Source organism: Nelumbo lutea, chromosome 2, assembly GCF_056320005.1.
Source record: "Nelumbo lutea isolate HS-2025 chromosome 2, American lotus-T2T, whole genome shotgun sequence".
NCBI lineage: Eukaryota > Viridiplantae > Streptophyta > Magnoliopsida > Proteales > Nelumbonaceae > Nelumbo > Nelumbo lutea.
Window position 1 is genome coordinate 9,962,630 of NC_142685.1, and position 22,504 is coordinate 9,985,133.

The window sequence follows — 22,504 nt, forward strand, 5'->3', positions numbered from 1 at the left end:
AAATGATTGGGAAGTAAGGCCCATACAAAGTAGTTGTATGGCTTGCAGTGAGAAATCAGACAAGTTTTCTATCAATCATTTCACAACTATTTGGCAACTTTATATGAACAACAATTCCTTGTCAGCCAAGTATGGTGCAAGGACATCCCATCCAAGGTGGCTTTTTTTTTTTTGTTTGGAGAGCATGTTTGTTTGAATAGAACTCTCACCAAAGACAACCTGGTGAGGAGAGGATTGACTATGGTAAGTACAGATTGTGTCATGTGTGATCATTGTGTAGAATCAGTAGACCACCTGCTTTTAAATTGTAGCTTTTCAAGTTCCATTTAGATCAGAATTTTTGGCTTGTTTGTGATTAAGGATGTTGGATGGCCACTGCGGTGCTGAAGGAATGAGAGATTCATCATATGGATGGTCGAACCCTGCAGGTAGGTTGGGCAAAATTTCAAAAATTTATTTCTCTCCCATGTGGGAATCACATTCCTATTTTAGAAAACTGCATTTTCAATGATCAAACTTGAACCGAAACCAGACCAGATCTGAAGCCCAAAGGGAGTGGAGGGATATACTTGATACGAAGTAGTAATAACCTCCAATGAAGGTGTTCACGCCCAAGGAAATATCCATAGACTGCTTCCACCGAAGATGACACAGTGCAGGATGAAGAAGAATCAGCAGGGTGGTTCTTCAGTAAGAACTGAATTCTTCAGCAAGAATCTGATGGAGGGCTGATGAGCAATACTTCATATTACCTTTTCTGCCAAAAGGTAATATCAATAACTCTTCTTGATTGCTCCCACAGGTGGAGATCGAACTGGTATGACAGCAAGAACAGGAAAGAATGAGACAGTGCAATCAAACTGTGTTGTCTTTCTCTGGAAATCAGTAGTCACTCAAATGATTTCTGTTATGTAATGAGGGTTCACTCTGCTCTCCTATTTATAGTCTTAAAGAGATGTTCTCTTAATCCCATTAAGAGTTTCCTAATCCAAATCTTGTATTTGGATCTGGACTCTCTTTAAGAGATAATGATAATCTCTTATCTTATCTGTAGATAAAGATCAGCCATCCTAATCTAATTAGGAGTTTCCTGATCCAAATCTTTATTTGGATCTGGACTCTTTGAGTGGATAGGGACAAACCCTTATCCTATCTGCTGATCTAAATCCCAGAATCACCCTCTTTTAAGTAATCTCATTAAGCCAATTTGAATTGGACTTAAGGCCCATTAAGTCCATCTGCTCACTTAGCCTCCTAACTACTGCCCAATTGGTTATCCTTGTATGGCGTGGGACCCAAACATTGATCTACACATCAGCCACATGGGTTCAGCACAGCCTCTGTTACAAGTCTTGGCTGAATTCATTGTAGGAGACAGTGAACCCCTGAGTCCATCACCATGGGCTCTTAATGGGCCCAACATTTACACTAAATGGTCCCTGGGTCAAACCACCTTATAAAAACCCAATGACTGTGGGCAGATACAAGATTAACCCATCAGGTATTACCCTCAATGGTCTTACACTTAACCTCTCAGCCCATAATGATCAAACACTGCCCGACAAGAGAGGACCTCTCCCTCGACTACAAGGTACAGTGTTGCACTCTCTGCTCACATGGATCCCGGGAATTAAAACCTTTTGTAAACATTTTGAAACCATAATATATATATATATATATATATATATATATATATATATATATATATATAAATATATTTTACAAAACAAATTTCAACGGTTGAAATCGATTGCCAGCAGTTTTGATTTCCATCAGAGAGAGTGCATCCCCGATCATTCACTTTGTCCGACAAAGGGGTTGATCCTGTCACTATGATCACCCACTCAAATGAATTCTCGGACTATCTCAACATACCCAGGTTTTGACCCCCTCTAAGGATCTCACTGATTGGCATATCAAAGACAGCCCAATCCGACACCTAATGTAGTATCATAATCGAGTCAGGGTTTCAAGAAAACCCACACTGCATGTACCTCAGGTCTCACCCTGGCAGTTGAGACAGGCCACCCCAACCACTTTGGCGGCACATCAGTGTCAGCCTTTGTAGGATAAATCTCCCCAAATCTATCTAATGGCTGCGAAGATTCTAAACTAACATGAGTCTCGTATATGTCCAGTTTAAGGGTATTACACAGAAACGCATCATTAATAACATGAATCAAATATGTACTTTATTCGTTTACACTTAATGTCATAATGTACATCATTCTGATTGGAGCTAAGGGCATACACTGTCTAACAGTGGAATCCTTAAAGAGTTGGTGGTTGGAAGGCCCGAGAAAAAAAGGAAAATTTGCTTGGAGCATTGCTCCTTCGGCTGTGTTTTGGATTTTATGGTAGGAGAGAAATGCATGGGTCATGCAGAACAAGAGCAGCTTAGCAGACTTTGTTTCTCAAAAGATGATGCAAAAATTACACTCCTGGTTTGATATTCACAAAATTTTCAAGGGAAGGAGTACTTATAATCCTTTTTTGTATTTTATAATCTTCTTGTAAACAGTCAAGGAATTTCTTTATAGGGCTGCAAGAGTAGTTTTTTGTATATTCCTAGTGTACAGCCTATAGTTGTACAGGGGGCATAATTTTAATGAAATGAAATACCATACTTCACCTTTTCTCAAAGAAGAGAAAAATGCGACCCTTCTATCTTTCATTTGATTAAGACTCTTCTCATAGGGTGAACATAATGGCTATTTGGAACTGCATGGTAAAAGTTCCATATTTAATGGATATTCCCTTGGAAATCCAGGACCTCTGAGAATTGGAGATATTCTCAAGAACAACAATGGTGTGTACTGACTCATAACTATTTGGCCTATAGGATTGTGCAAGATCTGAACTCTTATTATTTATATAACTATATACCTCCATGGGATATCAAGTATAGATACTAAGCCAAATTTATAGATTTCTATGGAATAGATAAGAGACAGTGGTATATTTGAATGGAACTTGGGACATTTTGTTGCCACATTTAAGAGGCTAGATCTTTTATATTCAGATTCAACCTCTATATTCATTAGTTATTAGATCAGCCAGAGTCCAAACTCCAGAGATGGGAGTTTCGACTATTGAGATTCTTTCTGATATATCTGTACAAACTGAACACAGATTTCTATTTTTACTTCTTTTATTTTGTACAAGGGGGCTGAGTAACTTGAGCATGGCAAGGACACAATTTGACAATATTTCAGGCATAAAATATACACTAAAGTTGGAATTGCTTGCCACAATATAATGCCCACGCACTATTATATAGCTATCATAGACAAGGAGTTTAATTGAGGTTATGGGCAGCTCCAAATTCTAATTTTTTTTGTGAAGCTTGGGCCTTTGTGATGGCAACTTACTTACATTTGCTTTCAGATTTATGGTAGCTCCATATTCTAAGTATTTTTGTAGTGAGTTTTGGGGCTTTCATAGCATTTAACTTGCATATTCTGGCATCAATGCAATACATTTACAATTACTAGCAAGAAAAGGTAAGAACATGTTAGAAGATCAAATCCAATGTAGTAAGTCTTTCTTTAAACAAACATAAAAAAATATTCCCCAAAGTTTGGAGGAAAAAAAGTCAAAAACTGGATTCCTTCAACTTTGTGCATATTATTTTGAGAATAGCTGTTAATCTCTACACCCTAATGCTATTGGATGCATCTAAGATCTTTAAGTAGGGGATGAGTTATGTCATAATCATATAAATAGAAACACTGACACATCAACATTTTAAAGAACCTGATCCATCAGTGAACTGGAAGCAGAAATGATTTGGTCCAACCTTGTTTGATCGGGTTTTAGTCCTACACAAAAGTAGTGAAATGTCACCTGAACAGGTTGAAATATAAAGGAAAAATACTTTTCCTTGAATTGCAACTATACCAGATAATTTGTGCAATTTAGGGTTAGAGCTAGAGTCAGACTGGGTGGTTTTTGGGTTCTATTATATTTTCATTTCAACTTGGTTGCATGTTCAAATTGAACCAGTAGCGTATCAAGGCCAAGTTCAATATTGCTCAACTCTCCATCTCAATCCAAGCACAGAGCATAATCTTGAAACTCAACCCATTTAACTTATATTCCTTCCCCTTTGCAGATCTCAAGGGAGCATATGTTTTTTACAGTTTGAACCATTTATATATGTGAAGATTCAGCACGAACTAGATTTTTTTTTATCAATAACAAGAAGTAGATTTTCTTTCTTTCTTTCTTTATGGCTATAATGTGATTTCTATTTCTATAAGGCTGTGTTTGGTTGCAATGCAAATAAATATGCACTGATGCAAAGCCATGGCTGTGCAAATAATTTGAGTGTAAATTCTAACCTATTTTTGTTTCAAAATTTATCATATTTTGTTTGACTGCAGTACAAATGAAGTAAATTCTTCTCCACAGGTAAAGAATAATCTTGCAGCTTTGCTAGCTTTATGTTGGTATTGGGCTTCTGATGGAGTGGGACCAAAGGTTTGCATTCCTTTTTATTATATGCTTGTTTCCTCTATTACTTGCATTGCAACTAATATCTCCTGTGTTTCACTGTAATTGTTCTTCTGGAAATGGGAGCTACCCTCTTCGTGGACATCATCATATGTGGAATTGCTCCAACTCATATCAGCCCCATCTTCCAACAAACATGATGTGGCCAAACTCCCCATCATTTGTCAATGGCATGCATAATAATCCCCCTATGCAATTGCATGGACTTCCTAGAGCACCATCTCATATACTGAACACAGTTCTACCAATACATCACCATGTTGGATCAGCACCAGTTGTAGAAACTTGATGAAGAATGTGGCTATAGTATTCAATTGCCTTCATTTAGAAAATTTAAACAATAAACTAAAATTGGATCAACACCATGCATAATAATCACCAATGTAGAAGCTTGATGAAGAACGTGGCTATAGTCTTCAATTGCAGCAAGGATCCAATCACTAGTTAATGCAGCGGACAAACTAGCGAACTTGGCAGGTCTCAAGCCAGCAGAAAGTGAGAATTCCAATCAGAGCAAACCCACCAAGGAACCTACTTTCAGAATGCCAAAATCATGAGGCCTTGAAGGTTCTTCAACAGGTCTAAGTTCTAAATGGTTAACTTGGTGGGGGTCTACCATATGTACCAACACAAGAGGAGATTGTCTCTTCTGAGAGAAGAAGAAAGAAGAAACAGAGAAAAAAATAAACCCTGAAATCTATGTATTGACAAGTATTTTATATGAGACCATAAACAAAAAAGGAATGTATATGACTTATTTATCAATCAATTGATTCAGTATAACAAAGAAAATCTTTCTTCGATTTATTGATATCTCTTGTTTTAGGTTATTGAATGAGTTATTGTTTGGATAGGTTATAGTTAAACAAGTTATTGAACTTGTTACTTGGACAGGTTATTCTACCTATTATTTGGCAAGTTATGTGTTAATAAGACAAAGTGTCCAAAAAACATGGATTTGGGCCAAGGGGTAAAATTGGAAAGAGATGAAAAAATAACAATTTACCCAGGAAAGTGGGTGTTACAAAAGAACATGGGAAAATAAGAGATTTCATTTACCTGGACAAGTCAAACAAAAAAGGAACATGGGTAAATGCACTTATACAGGTAAGTGGTAATTACCTAGGTAAATGTGTTTCCAAAAAAAGAACATGGCCTTATTGGGATCAAGATTTCCATACCTGTGAGTAGGGGTGGTAATTTTTCACCCAATCCGTTGAATCCACCCAGAACCTAACCCACCCAACTTGGCGAGTTGGAAATGGGTTGATCACTCATTGGGTCAATTTAAATGGGTTGGGTTGTGGATAATCATTACCACTACAGATATAAGTATTAATTCCTTAGCCTTTTTTTTTAATTTTCTTCATTCAAATGAAATAATTTATAATTAATGCATTAATTTTCTATTAATTATTGACTAAAATTAGCTTTGTCTTGAATCAACACACATCACCCAAATTGACATAAATCCAAATCAATTTGACCAGAGTCTGGACCAGCTCAATTTGACCAAAGTTGAAACGAGCCCAAACCCGTGCATAAACATGATATGGGCCAGTCCAAGTCAGTCCACCATTGTCTGAACTAATTCAGTTTAGTCCGATCGAACTGATCCATATCTAAATAGTTCGACCACCCTTTATGTGATTAGCTCGAAAATAATTCAATTAGATGGTTCAAGTTGGTCTGACCGATTGAACCTAAGTGGTTCGATTGAACCCAAAACCCAAACATAGTCAAATGGCTTTGTCGCTTATGTAAAAATAGAATGCATGTAATGTGATTTAAACATTCACCACATGTATAAATAACAACTACTATTACTACCAAGTTATGACCAACTTATTTGTTAAGAGAGTTTTGTTTCAAGTACATAAATATAAGATTAATAGGTTTGGACAGGTTGGATTGGATTAAAGCGGATTTGGGTTGAACCAACCGATTTAATTTTATATAATTGGATCATTAATGGATTAGAAGACTAGATGAATTGGATTGAAGCTCAACCCAAACTGTCCAATTGCCACCACTTCCTGTGAGTTGGGAGAGTGACGACAATGCTGGAGAGGACTGGTGGAGAAAAAACGATTGAAACAATTCTTAGACTGAAAAGCAAAGAAAAAAACTATTGAAAATTGGTTTCAAATGTGGAGAAAACAAACATGGTATGAAATATTTGCGTAAGAAAGATTACGAGGAAGATGGATATCGACGACACGGGAGGAATGGTAGAGAGCCGTTGCAACTTGCAAGGAGATACAAGACAAAATGGGAACGAGAATGAGGGTTTTGGTCAAGATGTTTGTAATTACCGTAGTACCCTTACTTTCACGTGTGACTCTTGTCACATGTGTTCATTTTTTAAACAATGACCATGCGATCGAGAATTCTCATTCTTTGAATCTGGATTTTTTTCACTCCAATAATGAAGCGGACTGGCGGAGGGGTTTTTTCATCCCGTTTCGAATGAGAAATGGGGACCGAGCAAAACCAAACACGATTCTCATTCTCAGAATCGTGAAAATCACCAAAAACGATTATCTTATACCAAACAGGGCCTAATTCGTCGGTTTTGTGATCTATTGAATCGGAAGGATTAGCAAGTATCATTAGTTTTATCTATAAAAAAGCTAAAAAAATCAAGTATCATTAGATTTATTGGGTGAACGAACTAATTATACTTGCCTTTTTTATGGATAAAAAACTAATGATACTTGCTAATCCATTCCATTCAATCCACTAGAAAAACGACGAATTCCAATGGTCCAAACTAATAATTGCGGTAAATTTCTGAAACAACCCTTAATATCGATGATCATGCTGAAAATTCCCCTCCTTTTCTTACTATGGCAGTCACCTCCCCTCAGTCAAATCACCATTAAAAAATTAATCGAATTTGGTGACATCATCAACTTAATATTTCAGAATGCCAACATTGCCATTAAATATGAAATGGGCTTTTTTATCCTTAACTCGTCTATATACTATATATATCCCTATTGTGGATACTCTCAGATGGCATTATCCGCAGCGTTGTTTCAACCTCCATTACAGCAATAGCGATCCAAGCTTCAAACCAAATTTTTTTAGTCATAAATTCTTATGCTACAAAGTAGAAAAATTCAGGAAAAGCATGTTAAGCATGCTGATACAAAAACATATAACCATGAACATCGGGAGAAAAAACGTCTTGAAAATTTTCTGTAACTGACACAAATTTAAGTAACATTAAAAAGGTCGGCTAAAAAGTAACATTAAAAAACGACTTGAAAAAACATATAACCATGAATCCAGCAAGCGTGCCTCCTTACCAAATGAGTTCGAATCAACTACGCAAAACCCTTAAGGGATATAGAGAAAACAGATACCATGGCAACCAATATATGGCATAATTGAAAATGTGAAAGCGGAAGAGGCCTAAAATCACCTCCTGTTACATGCAAAACTCTCCCTAATGCTCCACCGTCCAAACATTCAAGGAGTGAACCCCATAGAAAGCCAAAAGTGCATAAAAGAAGTTGTAACTTGTAACTATAGGGACGTAAAATGTGCAAAAAAAATCACTCATCCATGTCATTATATAAGCCAAAACATTTGGAGCTTGAACATCACCAGAGAGAACTCAAAGATTGCCAAAAGAAGGCTTGCCAAGAGCGATAACATCGTCACAAAACAAATGGATACCTATGGTAGACCCCAAAGGCACACCACACACAAATTCGACCAAGGCTCTACATAAATAAGAAAAAGAGCTGACGGAAAATGAAAATTAGAATGAATACAACCAAAGATCCCAAGTCTGCTCCATAGGCTTGGATCAAAACCGTCGTCTCTCAAATCTGTCCAAAGAACCTTTCCAACAAACACCGATATGAAGAGAAATAAATGAAAACTCACATCCATAGATGTGAAAGAAAAACCCTCCCGTAGAGAGAGAAACCCTCCTACTAAGAGGGGGACCCTCACGCAAATAGAAACTCTCCCGCCAAGAGAGAGACCCTCATGCAAAGAGAAACTCTCCCGCAAGAGAGAAACCCTCCCCACTTTAAAGAAATATCTAAGCGGAGATCATCTCCCTATACATGAGTCAGACTCAAAACTGATTGGTATTCCTTTTTTTGGTCTTTCATAGTTTCCTTCATTTTGTTTCTTCACTTAGGTATCGTTTGGTTCATGGTAATAGGTCATTCTGGTTCCAATTATTTGGTTGGGTAGAATAGAAATCTCATTCCAATTCTTGGTGCGGTGGAATGGCATTCCTCCATTTTAGGGGATGGTCATTCCCCTTGGGAGTGAAATCTCATTCCAATCATTGTTTGAACCTAACAAATTATGGGAATAGACCATTCCCATTTCCATTCCAAAAGACTTCAACTCCAATTCCAATTTCAATTATGAACCAAATGGACCCTTAATTATATTTGTTTTGAATTTCTTTTACAACGCCTATAGTTTGATACGTCATTGTTATCCAGTTATCTGTTTTACCCTTTTCTTTTGATAGACTGTGCTTATATAGTTATATATGTTTTATATAATATTTTGTTAGGCTTCATTTGGGAAGAGTATGATTATAAATACAAAAATTTGAAATACTATATATATGTTACTGCATATATTCCCTTCCGAATTGAAGATCCAGTGAATATAAAATACAAGGTTTTGCGATCTAAATATTTATATATATTTTTAATGTGAAATTGTAGAGTCTTGAGGGTTTGGAGGTTTAGATTGGTCCAGGGATAATTACGAGGATTTTGATTGATTGGTGGCAGTGGAATGTTTAAAATGTTGTATGTTATGATTTGTGATCAGTAAATAGAACACCAGGTCACCAAATGTAAGCCATAGCTGTCCTCAATGCTTAGCTTAATGCCAACGTTAATGGTTTTGTCTTCAATTCTTCACCATTTTCCAGTTTTTTTTTTTTTTTTTTTTTTTTTTTTTTTTTTTTTTTTTTTTAATGACCATTTCCCTGGTATACGAACAAACAAAAGAAAAAATATCTTTAAAAAACTAGTAATTAAGCACGTGTTGCATGTATGAAATTTTTTTTCATATTAATTACTTGAATTTTAGATATATCATAGTAGCCCAGCCCGCACCCCGGTCAGGCTTGATCATGTAATTAGGTCTACGGGCCTGACCTTGGGCCTAACACAATAAGCCAGACTGTATTACAGGTTGGGCTCGGGATTTGTCAAAAAAGCCCGGCCAAGCCCAACTCAGTATTATATATTTTTATAAAATACATATATATATTTTATATATTATATAAAATATATAAATAATATAATATTTATTGAAATATATATTTATAACTTAATATATACATTTTTTTATTTGTTTCTTTATAATTTCTCTCTCACTCTCTCACACACTCTCTCTCTCTTTATTCAGCCGCTTCAGTAGTAATAACAGCATGGGCTAAATTTCAGGCCCGGGCTTCAGGCTTTTTATGAGGGTCGAGCTCGGACCCAAGTTGTAGGCTTGATGGTCGGGTCAGGCTCGGGTTTGGGCCTTAGAAAAATCTGTTAATACAGAGTAAAAGCCCGGCTCGGCCCATGGACAGGTCCATTGACCCATTATTTAGATAAGAAAATAGCTTTGCTTTTGGATCAGCTTTAAATTATATATTCCATCAACATTATATAAATAGTTTTTACTTATCACACTTAATTTTTCTTTGACATAATTAATATATAATTTTTTATATATTCATTTGATTATTTGCCTTTTTTATTACTTTTTAAATATTTATTATTTAGCTATCATATCATCGATTAATCCATTTGACCTAAACCACTAACCCATGGCCCCCAAAAAAGTTTGGTTTCTAGGTTGACATTAAATTTTGTATTACATTTCCATTATTGATAAAATTATATTTTATGTATAATATTTATTTTTATTCAATATAATTAAAGTATAATACTATAGATGTACCCAATATTTTATTTTTTATAGATATATAACATTATATCTTATGTATTACATTTATTTTTGTGATTCTTGTACTTTTATTTTTTAAAATTTTATTATTTGACTATGACATCATTTCATTTCTATGTTGATTTTAATTTTGACATTCTATTTTCATCATTTATAAAAGTACTTCTTACATTTCATACTTATTTTTGTTCACTATAATGAATAGAAAAATATTAGTCACGTGCCCAATTCTTTTTATTTTTTATTATGTATTTTATATTTTATATTTTATATTTTATTTTTTATTATGGTATTATTTATTAACGCATTTAACCCCAAATGATTGAATTGCTTACCCATCAACGAGAGGGAAGAAAATGATTTTATTTTTAAATTATTTTTCCAAATATTTATTTTTATATTATTAAAATTAATGTTGTTGATTTAATTAGTAGAATTTAATGTTGAGAAAAATATAGGATTTAATGAGAGAATATACCTTAGATGTGAAATTTAATGAGAGATAATAGAAAAATAGTTTTATCGTCAATGTTTTCAACCTATTGTTGACCTGGCTGATTGAACCATTGAACCGTCACCCGACCTTGATCTTGGGTTTAGTTCTGTTGAAACTCCCCATTTCAATTAAAAACTGTCTAACCCGAGTGGTCCAACCATTACCCCGTCCGACCCAATAACCAAGTTACAAGTTGCACACTTAATTACGTGCAAAACTTTAGAAGCCATGACTTTGCATTTCGATGTCTGATTGGAGTTATCTTTTTTTTCTTTTTTGGTAACTTTTCAAAATCTATACATCCCAAGGGCCTTAGGTGCCTTGCCTTGTTATTTTTGCAAAAAAAAAAAAAACCCTTTTTTCACCCCAAATTGAAATTTTAATATTTTTATAAATAAAAAATTAAAATCTGCATTAAAAAAACAAAATAAATGTAATACAATACATATATTATATGTAATGTATGTAAAGCATAAATATAAAATATATGTAAAACATAACTATAGTATATGAAAAACATAATTATACTATCTATTGATAAAATATGTATTTTTACATACACACATATAGTGTTGACGCAAAGCGATTTGACTTGTTTAACCTTGATAGTCAAATCGGTGATATGTGACTTAAAGGCAAAAGTGGGTCAGCCATTGGGTTGTTTTTTAAAACATTGTTTATCATATTGATTATTGTTTAATATGTCAAATATATGATGTTAAAAACGTTTTTATTTTTTAATTTCTATATTTTTTGCATTTTATATATTTTTGAATTTTATTATTTAATTGTGGCAACATGGATTGACCCATTTGACCCAAATGATTTAATTTCTTACCACCACCTAGATGAAAACATATTATTTTTCTAGATAGATATTGAAATTATTAATTTATTATGTATGAATTTAATTATATAATTTAATGATGAGAAAAAACAAAAAAGCCTTAAATATATGATTCAATGAAGGTGATTGCAAATTAATAACTTAAGTGTTGGATTTAATGAGAGAGAATTGAATGTATTGAATATTTTGCAATTAACTCTTTTCAACTCATTTAATACCAATAACCAACTATCCTATTTACCCTCGTTTTTTATCAATAAATGTAAATACAAATGGGTAAGTTTTTTCCTAAAAAAATCTAGAAATAATATTTATTTTTATATTATTAAAATTCAAACTGTGTTTTTTATACTTTTATGCTTTAAAAATATGAAAGTATTTTTTAAAACACTATCCAAGTGTGTTCTAAATCCATTTAGTGAAATTCAATGTTTGTTTGGATAATTTGGTAATTTAGTCACTAAATTAGCTGATTTTAACGGAGGAATATATTTGTGACGTTGTCATAAAAACTTGGGTTTCTAGAATATAAGGGCAATTTTTTGCCCATAATATCAATTAAAAATAATATTTTTATAAAATAACTAAAATAAGATAACCTTTTGAGAAAAATATCAAGAAAGAGCAGACACTGTTCATCATCTTCTTCCATAAGAAAATCTCATCGTTAAAAGCTCCCTCGTAGCTGATGCCCATGACTTTGGAATTGAACTTGATATGATGAAGAAGGCCGAACTCCCGAGCATACAAACCAAGATACTCCATGATCTGATTGCTGTTGGGAAACTCTTGTTTTACGGGAGATGGCATGGAAAATCTGAGAATTCATAGGTAAGCTTCGGTGTCTGGAGCTTGGTAGTCTCTAAAGTTTGCGTCCAAACTAATTCCTCCCTTGGATTCGAAGACGATCAGACGGAAACCCTTCTCCAAAGTATAATAACCGGAAATGCTCTTCACATCCCAGAAAGCAAACCGACGGCCATGTCTAAGTCTCCATCTCCAAGGACTCTCAGAACTTCCACAATCCGCAATGCTTGTTGTAGATTCATAAGATTCCGGCCATATATTCTATCATTTTTCCTTATGAATCCATTGCTCCTTTCATTGCTCTTCCTTCTCTCGTCCGCCCATGTCGGTGTGCAAAACGGGATTTGCTGGATTCACTGGTTTCATTGTTCCTCCATTTGCTTCCACAAACAACCTCCTCTTGTACGTTACAAAGACGAAGAAGACCAGAAGAGTATCCACTGGACATTAAAAAAAAAAGTTATTCTATTTTAATTATTTTATAAAAATATTATTTTTTATTGATATTGAGTGCAAAAAGTTGCCCTTATCTACTAAAAAACCGTAAAAAAAAACTTTAACGGAGGTAATTGCCAATTTGCCATTATCCAAAAAAGAGAAGTGGACCCACAAAATAACTATATAACTGCTCTACGGTACTCCTTGCTACTCACTAGATGATCATCAGACAAAGAGAGCGACTCTGAGTTTTGACTGAGGTGTGAACGAGTGTTTCTCGGAGGTCTTCTTCATCCGTCGTCGGCATCTGACTTCAAAAGAAGGAAAAAGGGCAAAGCACACATGTCGGGAACCCATCTCTCGTCATACCCTCCTCTCTTTCGTCACTCAGACGATTCTCTTCAACCGACACTGGACTCGGATCTTCTCCCACAAATTGATTTCCATCTTCTGGATCTCGACAAACTTACAGAAGTTTGTAGAGATTGGGGCGTCTTTCGGTTGGTCAACCATGGAATCCCCGCCGATCTCTCAAACCGATTGCAAGACCAAGCAAAGAAACTTTTCTCTCTCCCCGTCGAATCCAAACAAGCCCTGTTCAATAGCCCTCCCATGGCTTACTTTTGGGGCACCCCTGCCCTTACTCCTAGTGGGGTGGCTATCACACAAAGCGCCCAAAACCTCTACCAGCTCGAAGGGCTCTTTGTGCTTTTGAATCAGCTACCGCAACTTCAAGGAGATGATCCCACTTTGAGATCTTTCAGGTATTCCCTCTCTCTCTCTCTCTCTCTCTCTCTCTCTCTCTGCTCAGTATGGATCAAACCCTAAAGTTATAATAGCTCCATTGAGTTGAAAAAAAAAGCAATAGACCATAGTTTGTCGAGTTGGGTCTACAACTACAAGCTCACTGTCTAAGACAATTCTGCACTAACTTCAATGTAAACAACTAGATTTCCAGTTTTCCACCATGATTGCTGATAAAAATCACTGTTTATCATCTTGGCCTGTTTCAACAGGTTGCTACTAGAGGAATACGGGCAACACATGGCCCGAGTAGCCAGGAGCATATTCAATGTTGTAATGAGGAACCTCGGCTTGGACCCTTCATTGTCCGAAACTTACTTGTCGGAATCTACAGGAGTAGTACGACTCTACCGCTACACACATTGCCGGGATGCAAACCAAATATCCGGCATGGAAGCCCATACCGATAGCTCCGTTCTTTCCATATTGAATGAGGATGAGGTGGGAGGCTTAGAAGTGTACAAAGACGACAGATGGATCCAAGTTAGACCCATCGCCAACACGCTTATTGTCAACCTGGGCGACATGATGCAGGTGGGCAGCATTGATCCTTGATGATTTGTATCGCTTCCCTCGTAATCTTTTTTTTTTTTTTTTTCACAACTTGTATTGAAATGGAGTATTATAATGTGTAGGCTATGAGCAATGATGAATACAAGAGTGTGAAACATAGAGTGCTGGTGAAGAAAGGGGAGGACAGGATGTCGATCTGCTATTTTGTGTTCCCAATGGACGATGGAGTGATTCAGAGCACAAATTACAGGCCGTTTACTTACAAGATGTTCCGAACCCAGGTTCAGGAAGACATAAAGGCCACCGGTTCCAAGGTTGGGCTCCAACGGTTCATGCATACGGAGCCTCAATTAAGGAGTTCAGCCCCCACCCCCAACCCTGGGGCCCTACGTTAAAAACTTTATACTGTTGTTTTTTGTAACAAAGGTTCGGATATCGGATGCAATGAAATCAGGTTTTGAATGTGCAACTGCAACGTTCTATTCTATACGGCTAAACAAAAAAAGGAAAAACAAAATGCACCAGCCGGGAATCGAACCCGGGTCTGTACCGTGGCAGGGTACTATTCTACCACTAGACCACTGGTGCTTGTTCAATTTTAACATGCATAGAATTTTACAAGAAGTTACTTTGCTCTTGGAGAGAGAACCGGCCAATAAACCATCATTCAACTCAGTAGTCCATGCCCATAAGACTGACTGGTCTATCATCTCGACTGTCAAAAGCCAAGGCAACCAATTCTAACGAATTCATGGCTAAACAATAGCAATCAAATTCAAATTGGCATATGGTATCAACACAAAAACGAATGACAATCAAGAGACCAGATGATTGAGACTTGAGACCCGAGACATCCCAATCTCCCTCCCAGGTGGGACCGTGGGAGGGATCGGTTGAAAAGAGAGGAAGAACATTAGATCAAAACATGACTCTACTTTTTGAACACTGTCGCAAGCTCACCCTTCTCCTGCATGGAGGAGAGGATATCACACCCTCCGATCAATTCCCCATTAACAAACACCTGAGGGAACGTTGGCCAGTTGCTGTACCTCTTCAGCGTCTCCCTCAACCCATAATTGTACTCTTCATCGAGAACGTCCACGCTCTCGAAATCAACCCCTTCACTTTCCAATATTCCAACCACCCTCTGCGAGAACCCACAGAGTGGAGCATTTCTTGATCCCTTGATGAAAGCCACCACCTTGTTCTCTTTCACCAGACGGTCGATCAGCTCCTCCAATGGGACAGTCAGCTGCACATGGCGGCCCGGTGTCAAACGGAGATCAGGTTTCTTCTTCTGCTGAGGCTGCCGAACCCAGGTGGTGTTGCCCGATTGGTTCCCTGGTGGAACCTTGCCAGTAGCTCCTATGTACTCTTCCAACCATGATTTCCAAGCTTGGGTTAGAGAAGTTCGATCAGGTTCATCCACCACTCCCACCTACGGACTCAAAGCTATTGTTAATTAGTGTCACGCCTATCTTCTGGTATCACATTCTGGTGCATGTTTAGATTAAGATGGTTAGCCTTAACCGTCCACCTGCACCATAGATCAGCCATCCAAATGCATCCAAGTTCAAAGGAATTGACGACAGATTTTATGAAAAACATGGATCTAAAGATGAATTATCGGGCAGTCAAAGATGCTCGAATCTCTCAGAATATCATACCAAGGAAATAACTTTGGCTATTCCTATTTGGGAGGGCTTGGCTTCATAGATTGATTCAGCTGCTCTGAGCTATTGAAAGAGGCACTAATGTCGTCTGTCTCGGTTCTCTGGGTAGACTGGGTTTACAATCCCAATTCCCTGCTGTAGGGACTATAATGCCACAATAATACAATGTCAATCAATGAGATTTAAAGTTCCGATCCGACGGTGTTCTATTCTGTAGCCCACTTGTGTATAGCAAAAAAAGAGCCGCAGGGGCAGGGTATTCAAGTAACAACAAATTACATATAGAAAAATTATAGCGAAGGGCAGGGCGAAACCGATTACCTTGACAGAGTAGCAGAGATCCGGAACCGATTTCCGGTGGGAGAGAACGCTGGCCGCTATGCTTCGCGATATTCCAATGAACTGTAAGTCGTTGTTCTTGTCATAAACGGCGTACACGCCAGAATCTGATGGGAACTTACTTGCGAGTTCGTCTGCTTCTCCGGGGACGGGAACGAGCTCGGCGTCTGAGAGTTTCTTCAGAGAAGATACGACGACGAGCGCGAAAAGTCTCCTGCTCTTGTTTTTGGGGTTTGAGGAGATGGAAGGAAACGAGGTGGAGTGACTGCGATGTAAAAATAAGGGTTTATGAGGGGTAATTTCGAGAGGATGAGAAGACAATACACGAACGGAAGATGAACTCTGAATCGTCGAGAAGCTGATTGCGGCCATTTTCTTTTCTTGATGCTCAAATTTGATAAGGATTGCGATGAACGAAAACGTGAAACAGAAGGGGTGGGTGGGGGAGAAGGGAAGACTTGACGATAATAGTCTGGATATTTCCATTTGCTGAGCTTTTCAAGATCCCGAAATGACGATAATAGTCACTCTTTTGCAGTTGAATTACATGAATCCCCGCAATATAATATAATATGATAAACGATATCTGCTTATCCGGTATCTAGTCCGATTACACCGATTCGAAATTGAAACATTCAATCATTTTATAACCAGATCAGTAGTGAATTAGTGATCAACGCAAATCTTACCCGGTTTACCACCAATCTCATCCGCCCCCAGCTCATGTACAAGATGGCAATTTCCATCCTACCCGGCGGTTATCCGCCCCTACCCTCCCAGATCCAATGGGTTTCTGTTGGTTGGCTTTGCCGCTTTGGGGCGGTGACGGGTTTTGGGGAATTTACATTTATGTGGGTATGGATAGGATATGATATTAAAGCTAAAAGCATATATTTTATTGGAAGCGTGCAATCAATTGATTTCATTTCACTTTAAAATCGTTATTGGTTCAAAAAATTATTGATTTGATCAGTGAATCGTTGATCCAAACTATTGAACCGTCGATCCATTGGCCCAGATAATAGTTTTTGGTCTTTTATTAAAATTATTTATTTATTTATTATTTTTTAAATCAAAACTACGAGTGGCCAAAACAGTTCCATGTCCATTTTCATTTCTGTTAGATTTCTATAAGTGGGGAAACTAATATTGATATTTATAGTCTTAGGCTATCATATCTTACCCAATTTAATTTGGAACCCAAACCAAACCAAGGTTGAAAATAAGAGCATCATTAATAACTTTCTTTGCAGTGGAGGGTTTCTCTCTCTTTGTGGGAGGGTTTTTCTCTCTACAGCAGGGTTTCTCTCTCACATCTATGGATGTGAGTTTTCATTTATTTCTCTTCATATCGGTGCTTGTTGGAGAAGTTCTTCGGACAGATTTGAGAAATGACAATTTTGATCCAGGCATATGGAGCAGACTTGGGATCTTTGGTTCTATTCATTATAATCTTCGTTTTCCTCTTGCTGTTTTCCTTATTTCTATTGGGCCTTGGTCGAATTTGTGTGTGGTGTGCCTTTAGGGCCTGCCATGGGTATCCATTTGTTTTGTAATGATGTTAATGTTCCTAGCAAGTCTTTTTTTTATGCTCTTCGAATTCTCTCCGATGGCATTCATGCTCTAACTGTTTCAGTTTTTATAACGACATGGATGGGTGGTTTTTTTGCACATCTTACGTCCTTACAATTACAAGTTACAACTTCTTTTGTGCACTTTTTGGCTTTCTATGGAGCCCATTCCTTGAATGTTTGGACAGTGAAGCATTAGGGAGAGTTTTGTAATAGGAGGCGATCTTGGGCCTCTCCTGCTTTCACGTTTTCAGTATTGCCATGGATTGGGTGCCATGGTACCTGTTTTCTATAGACCCCTTGAGGGTTTTGTGTAGTTGATCCAGACCCATTTGGAAAGGAGACACTTGCTGTCTTCATCTCTGTTGGAGGCATTTAACCAACCTTTTTCAGTTGTAGAGATTTCTCAAGTCATTTTTCTCTCGGTGCTCGTGGTTACTTGCTTTTGTCTCAACATGTTTTGCTGTTAATTTTTATACTTTGTAACCCGAGCATTTATGAATGAGCTTGCCTTTAGACGTCAAAAAAAAAAAAAAACAAACAAAGATTGAAAATAAGAGCAAATCATATGTGATAAACAGAACTAAAAATTCCAATTTAGTGACGATAGGCCATCCATGAAAGATATTTTATGGAACTTGAAGTATGCACTGTTATGTTTTTTGATTGTCACAAATTATAAATGCTGCTTTGAAAATTTAAAGAAGAATGAAGGATAAAATAAATAATTTGTTCTTTGTGCCAATAATAACTAACACAATGTCAATTGTGGGATGCTTTTAGCCATTTTGCAAACAATGTGGATACATTTAATCAATTCCCTAAAACTTGGGGGAACGTCTCCCGATGATGATATCATCATTTCTAGTATCACATTGGGAGATGTTCCAAATACACGGCTTGAATGTGTTGTGGAACGTTGTGGGGAGCAATCTTGTGAGGGCTGATTTGCTCTCGAATCTATGCAAGAAGTGTCGATTGCCTCAGTTGTTAAAAGCCGGATGGATGCAGTAGCTAGTTTTGAGTTTGGCTTCGGCAGGGCAAGCCCGTGCTCACACTATTCCAACAACTTTTTGTAGCTTTGCGTTGGGAATATCTATCCATCAAGTAAAGCACGTAAGTAGGGAATATATTCCCAATGCAAGGCTGTAAAGGTTGCTCGAATGGGCTTTGCCTTCATTGAAGTCGGAATGGCTAGTACTTGACTTGGGATTAATTCCCACCTTCCTTCCTCCTAACCCTCCAAACAGTCTGTATCAATTGTTAACGAGTACATAACTACTACAATCTATTGTAATATCGAAATCCAATTGTACCTATTGCTTGAAACCCATATTCAACAATTACAACTAGGGATGCAAAAGCATTGGATCATATTCGAATCAGGGTATATTCGAATCCATAGGAAGATCCGATAGGATCTAATAGGACTTTATCAAAATTTGAATCCTATCAGATTTTTAGATTTGATTTGATCCAACTTATTTTCTTTAAAAATTAATAAATTATTGAAAGAAAAAAATAGAATATATCAATTTAAATAAAAAAAACAAAAAAATATAAATATTTTTTAATTATTTTCATCATATATACATGTTTTTTTGATAAAAAAATAAATAATACAACAAATTTATAAAAAATACAATATAAATAATATATTTATAATTAAACAAATAACATATATATATTGATAAATATATAACACATTGGATCGGATCTTCTCATATTAGATAGGAGGTGATCCGAATTCGATCAAATAGGATTGGATTAGATCATGATCCGATTCATTTGTACCCCTAATTACAACCTATATTCACTTGTTAAAAAATTATAATTAACCCATGTTTTGACCATTGTAAACCAACCAAGGTTTTAAAAATCAACCCAGAAACGGAACTGATGTAACCGTTTTCGGCCACGTACCAATGTTTTGTGATGTAAAATTTTTTGGCAAAGTACCTCGTTATTCGACCCGGGGGTGGCGTACCTTAGTGACGAGCTACTTGGCGAACTGCCTGGTGGCGAACTGCCTGGGGGCGAACTGCCTGGTGGTGAACCCCCTGGTGGCGAACTGCCTGGGGGCGAACTGCCTTGGAGGCTAACTCCCTGGTGGTGAACTGCCTGGGGGCGAACTGCCTTGGAGGCTAACTCCCTGGTGGTGAACTGCCTGGGGGCGAACTGCCTTGGGGCGAACTGCCTTGGAGGCTAACTCCCTGGTGCCTTAGTGACGAGCTACTTGGCGAACTGCCTGGTGGCGAACTGCCTGGTGGCGAACTCCCTGGGGGCGAACTGCTTGGGGGCGAACTCCCTGGTGGCGAACTGCCTGGGGGCGAACTGCCTGGGGGGGAACTCCCTGGTGGCGAACTGCCTGGGGGCAAACTGCCTTGGAGGCTAACTCTCTGGTGCCTTAGTGACGAGCTACTTGGCGAACTGCCTGGTGGCGAACTCCTTGGTGGCGAACTCCCTACTAGGCGGTCGATGCCTTAGAGAATGTCGGAGCTCCCTGGTGCGGCGCAATCCGACTGCCCTCAGCATGAGGCGGTTTTCTTTCCTTTGTAGGCTGCGGGAGATGAGGGACCTGCGAGAACTTCATCTTTTCCTCCTCTTTGTAGGTGGCGGGAGCTGAGAGACCTACGAGAACTCCATCTCTTTCCTCCTCTTTGTAGGTGGCGGGAGCTAAGGGACCTCCGAGAACTCCATCTTTTCCTCCTCCTTGTAGGTGGCGGGAGTTGAGGGACCTCCGAGAACTCAATCTCTTCCTCCTTGTAGGTGGGGGGAGCTGAGGGACTTCCGAGAACTGCATCTTTTCCTCCTCTTCGTAGGCGGCGGGAGCTGAAGGACCTGCGAGGACTGAATCAGAGGTCCCGGGGGTACTTTCCCGGTGGGGGCTCTCCGATGCTTAAGTTAGCACTCTTATTGTAGAGAGCTTTGAAGATAATATGAGAGAGCTAGAGAGCAGGGTTACTTCCCTTTCCTTTTCCCCCCTTCCCCTTTGGGGGGTGAGGTCTTTATATACCGGAGTCTTCGCGGGTTAGGTGGGTGAAAAGCCTCCAAACGGTAAGACTCGTCACATCCGGTCAAAACCGGGGTACGGTGGTGAAATCCTCGAGGTCGTCAGGGTGGCGCTTGTGTCAGGTGGCCAGGTCGGCGCCTGGGCCGGGTTGTCAGAGGGGTGCCTGCGTCAGTCGGCGGGTCAGTGTTTAGGCCAGGTCGTCAGGTCGGCGCCTGTGTCAGTCGGCGGGATAGTGCCTAGATCAAGTCGTCAAGCTGGCGCTTGTGTCAGTCGGCGGGTCAGTGTCTAGATCAGGTCGGCAAGCTGGCGCCTTGGCCGGATCATGTGCTAGGCTGGTCCAGGTCGGCCAGGTCGCGCAGGCCGTGCGCATGTCGCGCCAGGCCAGCCAGACAGGTGCCCGGGTGGGTCACCAACTTCGTAAGTTTGTTGGCTGGGTGTTTTCCTAGCTGTCACGAGGTGCCACGTGTCGTAATTTTACTAGAGGGCCAAATCTGCCCTCATCAGGAACCATTATGGGCATTATTTTTCGGTTCAGTAGTTCAACCATCCGGGTTGAACAGTTCGACCCATGGTGTCATAAATAAATTAAAAAACAAAAAATATTTATATATAATAAAAAATAATTTAAAAATTAAATAAAATACATAAAATACACAGAAAATATAGGAAAAAACAACATATGAAAAAATAAAAATATCTAAATCTAAAAATAATAAAATATAGAAAATACAAAAAAAAATACGAATGGCCAATGCCCAACAGAGTTCACGAATATCACACAATCTCTTCCACTCAATCATCCTAGAAGCCCAACACTTGGTTGTCCAGTCAATAGTCTTCTTTGACCAAAATCTTCTGATAGCATCCTTCTCCACTGGGCCAACTTGTTCACCATCCTTGTTAATGAACATCCATTTCTTGAGTGGTTATATGAAAGCAATTGCAAGCTAGCAAATTCAATTGCAAAGGAATAGAGGTCCTCTCCGGAGCTTCATGAGAAACTGTTAGAAGATCTACAACTAACACAAACCCACTGACTAAGACACAACCTCGGATTCTGTAGTGGCTCAACGTCAAAATTGAAAAATAGGGAATGCCTCAACCTCAAATTTTGTAGTGGCTTTTGACTCCAATGGAGTGGTCACCAGCGCAAATGGTGATTCAATTCCTTAAAAAAAATTGTATTGCAAAAAAAAAAAAAGTGAGTTAATTAAAAATCATTGAAATGGCTAATTGAGAGACAAAAACTGAAATTTAAAGTTCTGAACTGAACAATGGTGGTTCTGAACTAAACATTGGTCGCCGACTCACTTGGTTATCTGAAAAATCACAGTGGTTGCTGGCAGTCGCAATGAAGATAGTTGCTGGAGGTTGGAGTCCATAGCAAAGATAGCCGCCGGAGCCGTTCCTTTCAAGATGTGGTTGAGAAAGAGTGAAAGACTCTAAAGTTGAAACTTTAGTCGCTTGCAGGTGCTTGCTCGGATTCTGGGAAGGGTGGTGTCGGTGTATTGCCACTGTCGTCTTCGGTGAACT

At 38.2% G+C, this 22,504-nt stretch overlaps 2 protein-coding genes and 1 non-coding gene across 3 annotated transcripts; 1 reads left to right on the forward strand and 2 right to left on the reverse strand.

Annotated features, from left to right (window-relative positions):
• Window positions 1-13,271: 13,271 nt before the first annotated feature.
• Window positions 13,272-14,844, forward strand: LOC148868479 (2-oxoglutarate (2OG) and Fe(II)-dependent oxygenase superfamily protein). Its single transcript, XM_088973660.1, has 3 exons — window positions 13,272-13,822; window positions 14,075-14,396; window positions 14,498-14,844. Exons 1-3 carry the CDS (start codon window positions 13,401-13,403, stop codon window positions 14,768-14,770), a joined length of 1,017 nt encoding a protein of 338 aa, XP_088829786.1. The 5' UTR covers window positions 13,272-13,400; the 3' UTR covers window positions 14,771-14,844.
• A 48-nt stretch (window positions 14,845-14,892) lies between these two features.
• TRNAG-GCC (transfer RNA glycine (anticodon GCC)) lies at window positions 14,893-14,963 on the reverse strand. The gene has a single exon. It is a non-coding gene; the product is annotated as a tRNA-Gly (tRNA).
• A 160-nt stretch (window positions 14,964-15,123) lies between these two features.
• CXIP2 (CAX-interacting protein 2) lies at window positions 15,124-16,863 on the reverse strand. Its single transcript, XM_088973661.1, has 2 exons — window positions 16,370-16,863; window positions 15,124-15,813 (listed from the first exon to the last, which is right to left on the reverse strand). The coding sequence occupies exons 1-2, from the start codon at window positions 16,757-16,759 to the stop codon at window positions 15,307-15,309; spliced, it is 897 nt and encodes a 298-aa protein (XP_088829787.1). The 5' UTR covers window positions 16,760-16,863; the 3' UTR covers window positions 15,124-15,306.
• Window positions 16,864-22,504: the final 5,641 nt, after the last annotated feature.

Coding starts and splice junctions, on each gene's coding strand:
- LOC148868479 (XM_088973660.1), top strand. CDS start 13,401: ATGTCGGGAACCCATCTCTCGTCATACCCTCCTCTCTTTCGTCACTCA. Junction 13,823..14,074: donor CCCACTTTGAGATCTTTCAG/GTATTCCCTCTC, acceptor CTGTTTCAACAG/GTTGCTACTAGAGGAATACG. Junction 14,397..14,497: donor ACCTGGGCGACATGATGCAG/GTGGGCAGCATT, acceptor TATAATGTGTAG/GCTATGAGCAATGATGAATA.
- CXIP2 (XM_088973661.1), bottom strand. CDS start 16,759: ATGGCCGCAATCAGCTTCTCGACGATTCAGAGTTCATCTTCCGTTCGT. Junction 15,814..16,369: donor ATCTCTGCTACTCTGTCAAG/GTAATCGGTTTC, acceptor TTGAGTCCGTAG/GTGGGAGTGGTGGATGAACC.